The 13859-nt window shown below is 35.7% G+C and overlaps 1 protein-coding gene across 1 annotated transcript in view; it reads left to right on the top strand.

Moving 5' to 3' along the window:
- LOC105059780 (short integuments 2, mitochondrial) overlaps nucleotides 1-10262 on the top strand; it is a 46647-nt gene extending 36385 nt beyond the window's left edge. Inside the window, exons 7-8 of the mRNA XM_010943213.3 lie at nucleotides 6523-6749; nucleotides 9759-10262. Of these exons, the coding sequence (XP_010941515.1) occupies nucleotides 6523-6749; nucleotides 9759-10040 (509 nt within the window). The 3' untranslated portion in view covers nucleotides 10041-10262. The remainder of the gene's footprint in view (nucleotides 1-6522; nucleotides 6750-9758) is intronic.
- Nucleotides 10263-13859: the final 3597 nt, after the last annotated feature.

Raw genomic sequence — 13859 nt, 5'->3', positions numbered from 1 at the left:
TCTATCATAGAATTGCTGTTGTTATTTGTTTTATGTTATTGTTTGTATTTGTTTTAAATTCAAATTTGTTTGAATGCAAATTCTTTCACTAACAAGTTCCTTCCTTCGATCTTGTTTGGATGGTGCACCAGCCACCAAGTCTCACCCTTTGTTTATTTCATATTTTGTCTTATAAGAGTTCCAAACTCGGCCAAACACTTTCAAATAGTTTTCCATGTTATGGCTTTTAGTTGTGTCTGAAACGTTTGATTCTGGAACTCATTGTGAAATGGATTTGAGCATGCAAAACCACCTCACACAGATACAATGATGTTATAGAACATGGCTGATTTAGATATTCAAATGGTTGCATGATGAGGGTTGCCCATATTCTTTTATTGAGCTCTTAGAGAGAATTACTTTGCTTTATCTCTCTCTCTCTCTTTTCTATGACGTTCTGATGCTGAATCAAAACAGAAGAAGAAGAGGAGGAAGACAGATGGCAGAACAAAGGGAAGAGAAGAAATTTAGGACGCGCAATCGGAGAAGATAGACAGAAAATTCTGTAATTTATTTCAATTCTCAATCAATCAAATATATCAATCATGGTATTCTGTACCGGTCCGAACCAATAGGTACATCCCATACTGGTGGGGAGCTAATTCGGTTTAGGTCGGATTTTCAGAAAATGATTTGAATCAGATCGAATCGGTCGGTTCGGTACGGTATCGGCACGAACTGCCCGATATCGGGTGGTTTGATCTGGTTCGTTACAGTTTGGGGCCAGTTCAGTTCGATTTCTTTTTTTAGTGCTAGTGGGTGAGATTTTTTTTGATTTTTTTTTATTATCGATATGATACGGTACAGTTCAATACGGTACGGTATGGTACCATACCAGCTGGCAACTAATACGGGTTTCGATACCGAGTTGGTGAACTTTGATACCAATGATGTCTTATAAGTCTATATTTATAGGTTTACAACTTCACAGTTGGAAAGTAGCAAAATTAAGCAACATGTCAAAATAAAAAAATATTCAAAATAAATATAGAATTCTGTAAATAAGAAAAACCAAATCAAATCAAATCAGCAAACTAAAAAAATTCTAATCAAATCAGGATTTCAAATCAAATTAGTAAATTAAGAAAATCCTAATCAAATCTGGATTTGCGCCCATGCCTAGTGTAAACGCATAAGGATGGCTTAGGATTTTCATCATTTCTTTTGGGCTAAAAAGAATTCAACTCTGGCGAGTTATGATTCTGGTATGACTCCATAAAAGATTAGGATCAAAACGATAAAATTCGTCAGTAATTCAAATAGCATCAAAGATAGGACATCCTTTCCAGTGCACTAGATAGCGTTGGAATCTACTGTGTCGAACCAACAATCTCATCCTCAATGGCACTTAATCTGCTCTTGGGCTAACTGATGAATTGACGGAAGCTTAGGGATAGGTGCAGAAGAAGTTCGACCTCCACCTGTAGGAATATTTGCAGACACTTTGGGAGGCTCGAAAGTACTTCGATAAGAAAATAAATCCTCTATGTTGAAAACAAGACTAATAGTCATATCAGAAGGTAAATCAAGTAATAAGCATTAGGTCCTAATTTACGAATGATATGAAAAGGTCCAGATGCTCTAATATGCAATTTCTTGAAAGAATGCTTAGGATAGCGCTCAGGACGCATACGCACCATTACATAACATCATTAAAATCCTGATTTCTATGGTAACCAAGTTTATAAGTTTCATTACTCATTGCAATCTTACGTCTGATTGCGGTATGAAGGTCTCGAATATGATGACCAAAGGACTGCAGATTCAGAAGGACGAAAATCATGGGGTAAGGGCACAAGGTCAATGGGCTGGCAAGGGGCTAAACCATGGACAATTTGAAAAGAAGATTTACCAGTGGACCTATTAATAGAGTTGTTATAGGCAAACTCAACAGTAGGTAACAACAAGTCCTAGTTTTCTAAGTTTTCTCCCATAGGGCATCTAAGCAAATCTGCTATACTACGATTAACAACCTCAGTCTGTCCATCAGTTTGAGGATGGAAAGCAGATGGAAACTCTAGAGTTGTCCCAAATAACGTTCAAAGTGTCTTTAAAAATAGCTAACAAACTTGACATCCCTATCACATACTATGGAAGAAAGCAAACCATGCAGTCGAACAATTTCACGGAAGAACAACTGAGCCACATGTGAGGCATCAGTTGTCCTCACACAAGATATGAAATGGGCCATCTTAAAAAATCTATCTATAATAACTAAGATGGAATCATGACCTTTAACAGTCCTAGGCAATCCGAGAATAAAGTCCATGCTAAGGTCTTGCCAAGATATGTGTGGAACATGCAATGGTGTGTACAAACCAATATTTCTTTTCCTAGCCTTAGCTAACTGACAAGTGTGACACTGGGACACAATCCGAACAACATCTCTACCTTGGGCCATAGCTGAACCCTTTTACAGTGTTAGAATTCTGGTCAATAGCTCAAATAAAATCCTATTCTAATACATTTCTTTGTTCTTAAATCGGATAATAAGTGGAATCAGATTACGGATCATGAGAAAAATAAAAGAATAAAACTGTAAGATGAGAAGAGAGGAGAGAGTAGAAGAAATGAAGAGAAAAGAATATGAGAAATGTTATATGAGAGGAGATTGATTTTATTCTCTTCCAACCAATCCCATTATATGATGATCTGATGATAGTGTGAAGACAAAGATGACCCCAGTTACGGTCATACTAATACTAGATGGCTACAATCAAGAAACACACATACCGAAAAGACCAAAAAGGAAAAAGCAACACTGCAGATAAGGAACATGGCAAGTGAGGAAACAAATTTCTCCACACCATTTGTTTGAGAATTGAGGAGATTTCAACCTGAGCAATTGGTGTTGCTTGATTTTTCATAGAGACTATAGTGGCAAAAAAACTTGTATACAGGCAAGGTTCAACTGGGCGAACCTGCTGATGCATTGGTCATTGAAGATTAACTACTAAGGCCTTAGGAAGGTGCAATGGCTCCAAAAATGAGTTTTGGAAGCACTTAGGTTCTTGTTCTTACCAAAAGAGGGCTGAAATCATGCAGTCGTCAGTTTATGAGGGTATGCTTGGATCACATCCATCCAATTGGCTAATTGAAGGAGCAAATTTAGGTCTTAACGGTGGATGAGATGGTTCAGATTAGGTTAGACCTGGTTCCTTTTTCATTTCATTGTTTCATGGGACATTTTAGGAAGTTTACATTGATCAAATAAAGGGTTCTACTATTGATCATGTCACTATAGCATCAATAGCATCTTTACTACAGTATCATGGGTATTACGAGTCTTAGCAGGTGCGAAACAGGTAGCCAATAAGTTGGGATATTATGGGAAATTTGAGAAAAGCTATGAGATGCTATGATTAAGTCCTAATTGAACTCTGATTTAGGAAAGTTCAGCTACCAGTTAGCTTATATAATGGACTCTTTGAGGTGCCTAAAAATAGTGGATTTATGTGAGTATTTAAAGGAATTGGGTTATGATTTTATGATGAACTGTTTAATTAAGCCCAAAAAATCCTAGATCTTACCATTGTTCTTCACTTATATAATCCTAAACTAGGATTATTCATTCCTTTGTTTACCTAGAGAAGAAAATCAGTTTATTGCTTCCTTGGCCTCCTTTTTGGGTACAAGAGCACAACAATTTAGCCGTGAGGCTGCATGAACATGTCGCTTGTTCTGACTGGAAAAAGACAGAGAAGCTGTGGGTTCTAGCACCTTGAAACTTCAAGGACTTTCAGTTTCAGAATGCTGCCTACTCTAGGAGGGCAATTGTGATAGATTAAGCTACAAACTGTACTATTAGTAGATGAAAGCAAATTTAACTGGAAAATAAAGATAAACATTTTATTGATTGATAGCCTGGAAAGGGGTCATTGCTTTACCATTACAACTTTAGTCTTTTCTATAACTACTAGTACAGATGATGCTCTCCTTGTTGACACCTATCGTTGATGTTTCATGCCTCCACTACTCACAGCAGGTACCATGTCCTCTGTTATTTGTGCTTTACTCCCTATTCTGCATGATCTGCATCTTTGCATCCTTTATCGGTTATTTCCCATCAGGATATATTGTTCTCAACCGACTAGAGTACCTTGTTTTAGGCCGACGATTTTCTCTCTCTGTCACTTATCTTTTTTGGGAATTGTCTCCTGTATGGTCTGCATCTTGGTATTTTCATGCTTGGTCTGCATCCTAGTACTCTGCACTATGTCTGCCATTTGATATTCAATTTTTACTCAGTCTTTGCATAGCATTTGGCCTATGCTCAGTTTTTATTCTAATGCCCGATCAAGGCTCAGTCTACTTCTGTGCTCGGGCTACCCTTTGGGCTAAGAACTTTCATATTTCAAGTTGGGTCATTGGATACATGATGGTTCTTATCCTTCCTAGGAGTCTTCATTTCTCGGCTTGTTTATGGTGATGTCACCAAATCTATATTTGACCATACCATATCTCTTGACCATGGCCTAGATGTGGTGTAAATATGCTGTTCTATTCTTTGATCTTGGTTAGCGAACAACTAATTTAAATCTAAAGCTTGCATGTCCTCTTTCTCAAGTGCTCTCTCAGATTACACAGGCCATCCTATTTGGTGGCCATCCCTATTTGGTCTTGCTTCACTTGCCAACTGATAATGCATCATGGGAAAATCAAGCAGCTTTTAAGAAATGGATTCTTTACCCACACCTAAAGGATATACATTTTTGAAGGGGAAGAGATTGAACTAATGGGCTTCATCCAACCAAGCAAATTGGGTCAATCCAAAACCCAGCCATCTGATGACCTTGAAGTAATTCAATTAAGGGAAACTTGGACATTAGATTTAGGGCTTGAGGTCCTTTTTGCCCTGATGGGATTCAGGCTGGCCCACTCCAAAGCTATTCCTAGTATTTATGAAAATAGGCTTGGCCCACCCTATAATCCTATGATCTTGCTTGTTGTACTTGCCCAACCCATGAATCTAGTAGGATTTCCAGCTCAATCATCCAAATAGGCCTTAGTAACAAATTGTTCCCAAATTAATGGTAGGCTAAGGTTTCCATAATTATGGAATTTTGTCTATTTCTTTTTACTTGTGAGGGATATTCCAAGAATTTATGCAGAACTTTTGAATGAAGAGAAGGCATCTTAGAATGCTCCCCATTCTCAAGCTCTAGCTTGGAGGTTTTCCTTGAAACCTTGCCAGCACTACCATATTTCTATTATTTTCATTTTTTTCAAAGGAGTTTTTCTCCTTCATCTTCATTAGGCTGAGAGAGGTTAAGAGAACAGGCAAACTGGTGGTCTAGTAAGACATGGAACTCTCTCTATTCCCCCCCCTCCCTCTGTCTGTGTTTTTGCACCTTTTGGTTTCGGCATTGTCATGGTAAAAATGAAAGGGAGGGGGCAAAGTTTGACGGATGAGAACCTTGTTTGACTTACCGGTATTTTAGATCTAATGATTGGGAATGGCACAAACAGTCTAAGCAAGCGCTTAGGTGATATACAGTAGTCAAAATCCTGGAACATGCACTCGAGGCATGTCCTTCCCATACCGGTCTGCATCCAATGTCTCATGTCCCTGGATGTGCATGAAAAGAGAGAGAAAAAAAAGAGGAAAATCCCAAAGGTGCTGGTTTAGATAGCATTTCTTACATTGCCCCTACTGTATGTGGTGATATTAGAAGTGCTGCTGCATGTATCATATGTAACAGTAGCTATTGCAACCTGTGACAGATCCTGGTATGTCAGATAGACAAAACTACAACATCAAGGAAGAGATGAGAAGAAAGAATAGGAAGAATAAGAAATGGAAGTGGTGGGAGAGAATGGAAAGTTGGAAGAAACAAAATAAAATGCACTTGTGGCCACTTGCAGGTCACCAAATCCTACAATGGTGCTGCCAACTGGTGCCGCTAGATGCCCTCTCCACACCTTCTGTTTCCATTCCTAGCCTGTCTCTAATTCTCAAGGACATGATGGAAGGAGAGGGTCCTTCAGTCTTATGCATTTGCATCTAGGCTAATGTAATCTAAACGTGGCTCAGGCAGTGGCCTAGGTGGGCCACATAGACAGGCTGCCTGGGCCCTAGAAGTGGTTTGCAAGGGTCTGTCCTACCTGAGGTGGGTGCCTGGGCAGTTGCTTGGGCTTTTTTGTAAAACATGGAAGCTGACCCAGATGGCTGTAGTGGTGTTAGATGGTAATGGTTGTTCATGGTTTTGCTTTCAAAGGAGTTTCCTTTTGCAGCTTGCTATATGTCAAATGAATGAATTAATAAATGAATAAACAATGTGGTAGTTTCTTTTCTAAATTTACAAGATTGGGTGCTCTCCATAAATGACATGTCACTGAGATTTTGCATAAGATAATATTCAATTTTAGAACATCTGCTAAATAGACTAGTACATCAAGCCACTATCTTCAGACTTGGATCTTCTATTAGGATTATAAAGTATGGGATAACAACAACCTCATGTGTTTCCTCATATTGTTTAGGGGCTGTAAAAGATTCAGTAGTTGGTGAAGAGCGTCTTGCACAATATCTTTTGGCTGTTCTAAACACTCGGAAAACGCCCTTACATTGGGAGCGCTTGGTGCGCTCGGACAACTATCAAAGAGAAGGACCAGCATCTGTGCCTGATGAAGAGAATGAGAACATATTTAAAGATTCATCATGGAAGAGGAGAAGGGGGCTGAATCAGTCTGATGTGTTATATATTGAGGTATTAAACATTTTACAATTAAATATTTGTTATTGTATAGTAGCTTCATGCTACTGATGTCCATATTCAAAATTCACAAAGTTTAACTAGGGAGGTAACTATAGTGAGTTTTACATTTGGATGTCTAACAGCTTTAGTTTATTTATTATTGACTAACAAGGTTCACTAAATAAATATTGACAATCTAGTTTGATGTCTTGTATATTTTACAGTTCAATGTTTACATCATTGTATGTTACCTTCTTGTAGTTCACTTACAAAATTGTTTGTGTACGCTAAAGCTCACATTCATATTTTGGTGTAGGATAAGATGACTAAAAGAAGGAACATGGTATTGTTCACCCATGGCTGTTGAAGATAGTGAAATGTCAAAATTGCTTGCTTGTCCAATAAATAGACTTGGAGACAAACTACTAATGCTTTTCTGTCACTCTCTTTATTTGCCCTTCTATATGCTTATTGCAACATCCATTTATATCTTTATCCACTTTTCTACATGGAACCACGGTAGCATAAGCAATTTGTTTTCAAATGCCCTCATCCTTTAATCCAATTGCGTCGCTGATTCAATAAAAAATTATACATATATACATACATACATTCGTATGTACGTATAAACCCACACGCAAACATATATACATACATTGATTCATGGGGATAACCAGAGTAGATGTGGACTACTTTGGCTATGATAGGAGGATTGGACAGGGTCCAAAAATGAGATCCACCATATGAGGAAGCTAAATTGTGTACCAAATTTTTAGAGACCAAGACTTACCTTACGACATATGGTTAAGGTGCTCATTTATTTGAAATTCAAGGTTCCCCTTGTTTAGAAATTTTAGCTCCTACTAAATGAAAACTGGAGATGGAAAAATGCCTACTCTCCCATCTCACAATTGGACCCCTTAGCATTGCTAGGAAGTCGACCACTCCAGTAGATCTGAGAAGACTCAATCTCTTGCATCTAATTTCTGTAACTCTCCAACAATGCAATCCTAGTCTAGCAGCCTTTCTGCTCAAACCATAAATGATCTACAGCCAGCAGCACTAGTTCCTAGCCTTGGTCTTCTTTGCTCCAGAATCTCAACAACCTACTTGCCCCACTTCTCGCCTCTCGATTCCACCAATTGGTTGATTGAGATCGAGATGGAAGGCTACTCCTTGCCATCATTCCTCATTGACGATAACAATGAGGACACTCCCTTCATCTTGATTTCAGCTGACTGATCAATCGAAAAGAGATGTGAGAGCTACCCCTCACATATCTCCCAATCCAGGAAGAATTAAGTGGAGATCTACCTCCTATACGATTTTAGCAATTTCATGATTAATTTCACTAATCATATATTCATATCTATTTTGCGAAAGCTATGTCCTCTATCAACTGGAAGAGGAATGCAGCCAGAATTGTACGAAGAGTGGACCACTAGACTATTTTTGCCAATTTTAGTACTTATCCTAAATTTTCTTAAAAAATTCAAGTTGAGTGGATTAAGAGAATTATATCTTTCTTCCCTATTGAGTCATACTCATAAATACATACATAAATTCATAAATCACCAAATATTTAACTATTTGGGGTCTAATTGTGAACTGATTGCAGTTATTAATTAAGCTATATTTCCTGTTAGCACAGATTTTCAAATCCTTGATGCAGTTGACATCTAAGTTCTTTCAGCTTTTCACTCCTTTACTAACCCTTCAACTAAATCCTATTATTGTGGCTATAATATCTTTTGGAAGATGCCTTTAGCGGTTGAAATTACTCTTCATTATCTTCAGTTGGTATGATTTGAATTGTTTCTCTTATTCGTTAATTTTTGATCCTATTCTTAGTAGTTAAACACATATACATGGTATGTGGACATAGAATTCTTTTGTCCTCTAGCAAAGATTTGGAAGCTAATTCACAAACTTAGCCAACCTAGTGGCTAGGATATGCTTGTGCTCCTCGATCCTTTTGTTATACTTTTGCCAAGGCTTTGTGAATGCATGCTTAATCCTTTCGAATAATATTTAGATAAGAGAACCTGCTCCAATATGCGAAGTAGGAGATGATCTGAAACTGCAGCACACTAGTATGTACTCTAATCAGGAAACATTTTAATATTCATGCAGATAAGTGTGTACCTTTTATTCATGTTTGCTATGAATCGCCTTTGAATGTTGGACAAACATAGTAAGTTCTAGAAGCCATGTTGTGCAAATGACATCACATGATCATGCCCGTAACATGTCTGTGCAGCTCCCATGTTGTTTGCATTATCTGTTAGGTGTAATTGGGATGAATTCTGGAGGTGACAGTTTTAACCAGACATAATTTAATATAATATTAGAAAGGTGATGCACAAGCCCAAAAGTAAAATAAAAATAAAAAAAGATGAGATCGGTTTTTTTTTTTTGTGGGGGGTGGGGATGGGGTGGGTGGGGGGAGTATAAACTGGTGGTGGAATTGAGGCTGTAAAAAGTGTAGCAAAGATTTAATTGTTGAATCCCATAGAAGTGTTGTTCTACAAGTTAATTTTAACTTACAGATATTATTGTTCTCATACTTGTAAATCCTAACTTGATCTGAAAGAGATGAAAATCTAGTAAATGCTTTTGTAGCATATTTTTTGTAATATGTATGCTCTTCTGTCAATATGATGTTGAGATTCTATGGTATTTCAGCAGAGCTGTATGATCTTTTATTCTTATCATGTGGAATATAATCATGGACTTCAAGAAGATTTGCTTCTATAATGATATACATAACTTGATTTTGATTAGTGAAGTTGCTACAATAGTTTCTCTGTCGTCTGTAGAATTTGTCTCACAACCAGTTGACGACCAGGGTTGCTCATAGACATCCACCTCACAGTACCTCTGCTTGCTAGTTTATTGATGAACATTAATTAATAATTTTGTTCTTGTTATTGGCTTGTTCTGCATGTTAAAAATCTCGATATCCTACAAAACCATCCTTTTATCCTTGTATGTTAAATCATTGCCATTTGTTCTCCACAGGATGTTGTCAAGGAAGTACAGCGGACATTGTATGTTACATTTAAAGAATTTCAGGGCAACTTGGAGGAAGAGAACGAACTTGAAAGTCTAATCGACACACAACTTGCAGCTCTCAGAAAATCATTCAGAATACCACACAAGGCATCTGATGAAGCTCGAACAATGGTCTCCAAGAAGTTAATAACTTTATTTAGAATGGGAAAGCTGGGCCTCTTCATTCTTGACAACCTTCCAAATGCTTCACAATATGTTCGTTGCCACTCAAATGAGCAAAAGTGTTAATTATTTTGTATATGCGATATTCATAAGAGCCATGACACTCATGCGTAACTGCCCCTTTCTCTCTTTTTTGTCCCCTCTGACAAATGGAATGTAACAGGATAAAAAGAAACGAAAAAGGGCAATGCAAAGGCAAAGGGTCAAATATAACTGAAAATGGTTAGCTCATCTTGAGCTTGTGATCAATGGTTTTTGAATGATAATCTTGTCTGGCTTAGTATGAGATCTGCAAAAATTTTTAATTATAGTAAAAGTGTTGTATCCATATTGGCAAATGGTGCCATGATTGATGTTTTAAGGGGCTTTTTGGCACTAAATTGGTTTTACCCTGACCTGAATGAGTTATATGAAAATGCCCGTTGCTTGAAGCCTGTACTGGAAAAACTGTTAGGTCTAAGATATGTATACTTTGTTTTTGAGCCAGATTTTACGGTGGATTAAATAAAACTTAGTTACCACCAAGCAACCCCTTAATGTACTCACCATTTTTCAGCTGATTTCCTAAATCAATGGTAGCTTTAGGCGACCAGTTCTAGTTATGGTCATAGTTTTACCTGTGGTGTTTCTGACTTGCTATGAGTGCACTGATTGTTCAATGGGATGACATGGCATCTAATATTCAGAAAAATTTGGGGGTTTTATATTGTTGGGCATGGAAAAACTAAATGACCATTCAGTTGGCCCTACTTTCTGAAAGGAAAATATGGTGGCTGATGTAGACCTGTAATTATTTAGCGACAGCTCTTTGGTGATTGCTGCTGCTGACAATCCAGGAACCCATAACTTTCAAATCCGTGGATTCTTTATGCTTTTGCCATATTTATGTTTCCTCTTTTTTCTTTTTTCTTTTTATTTTCTTTGTTGGCATGACTCAATGATCTTGCAGAGAATAAGGTGTGGAATGCCTGGATTTCATGTCTTTTTCTAGAGATTGACAGTCACATTCTTCACATGGCTGTGCCAAAAGGGAACTGGCCTGATTAAGATAATAATCAACTACAGGTAATTATTATCGAGGCCTACCAGTTGTGCATCAAAATAATTCAGATAATCCCAGATTTGAAGTCAAAAACTGCCCAAGAGTGAAACATCTCTAGTGGAAAATTTGCTGTGGTCGGATGCATTGTGAACCCTTCAATGTTTGTTTCTCGGCAGCAGTAAGTAATGCATTTTGTAACGTCTGCCCAGAAGACATCCAAGTGGTCTCAAGTTGCAGTCATGCTAATCAGATTTGGATTCTCCTCTCCCAAGTTTATGATGAGAACAATATTGCATTTGACTTATCTTCTGCATTTTGTATTGTCTGCTCAAACTCAATGATAGGAAGAATTGCGATGCTTTTGCTTGTTGGTTCACCATATTTTCATGAGATTCCGGTTGGTTGGTGCCAGGAAGGCTTTTGTTTGGCTATAAGTTCAGTTGTATGGCTTAAGAAGGCTAATGTGGTTTGGAAGGTTATCTATTTGCTTATGGAATTTAATACCAATTAAACTGTCTGTCATACCTTCGATCCGAGATTGCCAGTTCAGGGATCATGACAATTATTATATACTTATGAAAGACTCTCTCTGTAGGAATGCAAGATATTCGAAACACGATATCATTATGTTACAGTTAAATTAACAATAAATTAAATTCAAAATTTTACTAATTAAAATCAACTTTAATTTTTCATAAGATTCTAATGATATTCAAAAGATCTTGTATCAATTAAATCTCAAATAATAATCTTATAAAATATAATAATAAATGTGTCTAAATTTGGTTATACTGTCGACTCTCGCATTTAAACTTATTTTCAGATCATTATCCAGTTCACAATTAAGAATCTGAATCTGAAAAGAAAGATAATGAGCTTTATAGTCTAGTAAATAATAAATATCTTAACTAGATATTTCAAATACTATCAAGATATGATGTTTGAAAAGAAATGCCATGAATAAGCATAAGAACATTTTCATACTAATTCAATATAAATCAAATCCTTTTAAATAGTCATATATATATATATATATATATATATATATATATATATATATATATATATATATATATATATATATATATATATATATATATATAAAATTATAAATCGATTCGAAACAAATCAAATATAATTTAATAGCCTTAACTATGACCATACTTATATCTTATGCATGGTAGGGTCAGAATAGAAATAGTAAGCTTAATTAGAGTGCCAACGTATAATTTTCATTGGCAGGATTCAGAGAATTAATGTATAAGCCCCATTGGCAAGATCCAAAATATCAATACATAACCTCCATTGGTAAGGTCTAGAGTATTAATGTATAATCCCATTGGTAGGATCCAGAACATAGTTAGGCTGAGAGCACAAATTCGATCCATATCAAAATACTTTTGTAACAAAACATATAGATGTCATAATTTTATTCAACATATTCATATTCCATAATAAATTAATAAATTATAATATTTTAAAAATCTTAAATTTTCAAATCACTTTTCATTCAAAATATAATTTCATAACTCATACATAAATCAAAGAATAAATATTTATTTTTAAAATAAATTATAAAATATCTCAAGAAGATGGTTCATTACTTATCTTTGCATAATACTGAATGGACAAATTCAATCAATTCTAAGAGTATCCTTCAGAATATTATTCAAAATATATTCTTCTATCAGTCTTAAGATAACTAATAAAAATCTTAAGTTTCAACATCCTCGTAGGACTGATAAAAGTGGTATCATCCAACGTCCTAATTAGTCTAATCAAGATAATTTTATATGATCATTATTAGAATAGAAAATAGATAGTTCAATAGAGATCAATGATGATCAAAGCTATTAGTGCCTGATAAAAGTCAAAGTGGAGGTTGGTACGCTGATTGGCATTCAGAAATCAATTTGATCAAGTAGTTTCATCTAATTAAAAATAATTAAAATATAATTATTTGATAGAGATCAATAAGAATTAGATCTTGCGATGCTTGATAAAGACTTAGATGATGTGGGCATATTGTCCAAATGATAGAGCAGTTCAAAACTTCCTACTAGAATTGACTTAGATTCAAAGCAATAGATTAGGTTCATTGGATTCATAAATCACATAGAGAAAGAATATCAAAGGAAAGAAAAATTGATAAGATGGAACATGATCGATCAGGCAATATTATCCGACATTCCAATCGATCTGTCAAGATAATTTAATTTAATCATGATTAAATTAGTGTATAAATAATTTAACAAAAATTATGGATGATTAAATCTAATTGTATCTGAGTTTGGCCAAGGTGGATACCAGTACACAGTCCGATGACTGCAGTTCAAGATTTTTCACTAAGCTTGATTAAAATCATTGAAAGAAAGTCTTTCGCTAGGCTAATCTTAGACAAAACTTAACAGAGAAAGGCATAATTCTGGAGAAAGAAAATATTGTAGGAAGAAAATAGAGAGAAAGTGGAGAGAGAAACTGGGAAAAGTGAGGGAGGTGAGAAGAAGAGGGAAGAGAGAGAATCTCTCTCTTTTTTTCTTTTTTTTTTTCTTTTCTTTCTCTTCTTACCTTTTTTTTTCTTCCTTCCTTCTATTTTCTTCCTCTTTTCTCAAATATTTATTGAACAAAAAATTATAGAATTTGGAAATATGATTCTTGTGAATAAGAAGCCTGGAGCACTAATATAACTACCATCCTCTGGCATTTTGCTTTTCTCTTAACACAAATTAAGAACATTGAAATTCTCTTATATTAGCTTATAAAAATACCATTTTATTCACATTGAAGTGGGAGGGCAGTTATATTTATTTAGGTATTTGAGAAGTTATTTTTTAAAAAAAATA

This window comes from Elaeis guineensis, chromosome 10 (genome assembly GCF_000442705.2).
Source record: "Elaeis guineensis isolate ETL-2024a chromosome 10, EG11, whole genome shotgun sequence".
Classification (NCBI taxonomy): domain Eukaryota; kingdom Viridiplantae; phylum Streptophyta; class Magnoliopsida; order Arecales; family Arecaceae; genus Elaeis; species Elaeis guineensis.
The sequence above is the reverse complement of the archived record's forward strand: the minus strand, read 5'-3'. Positions and strand labels throughout refer to the sequence as shown.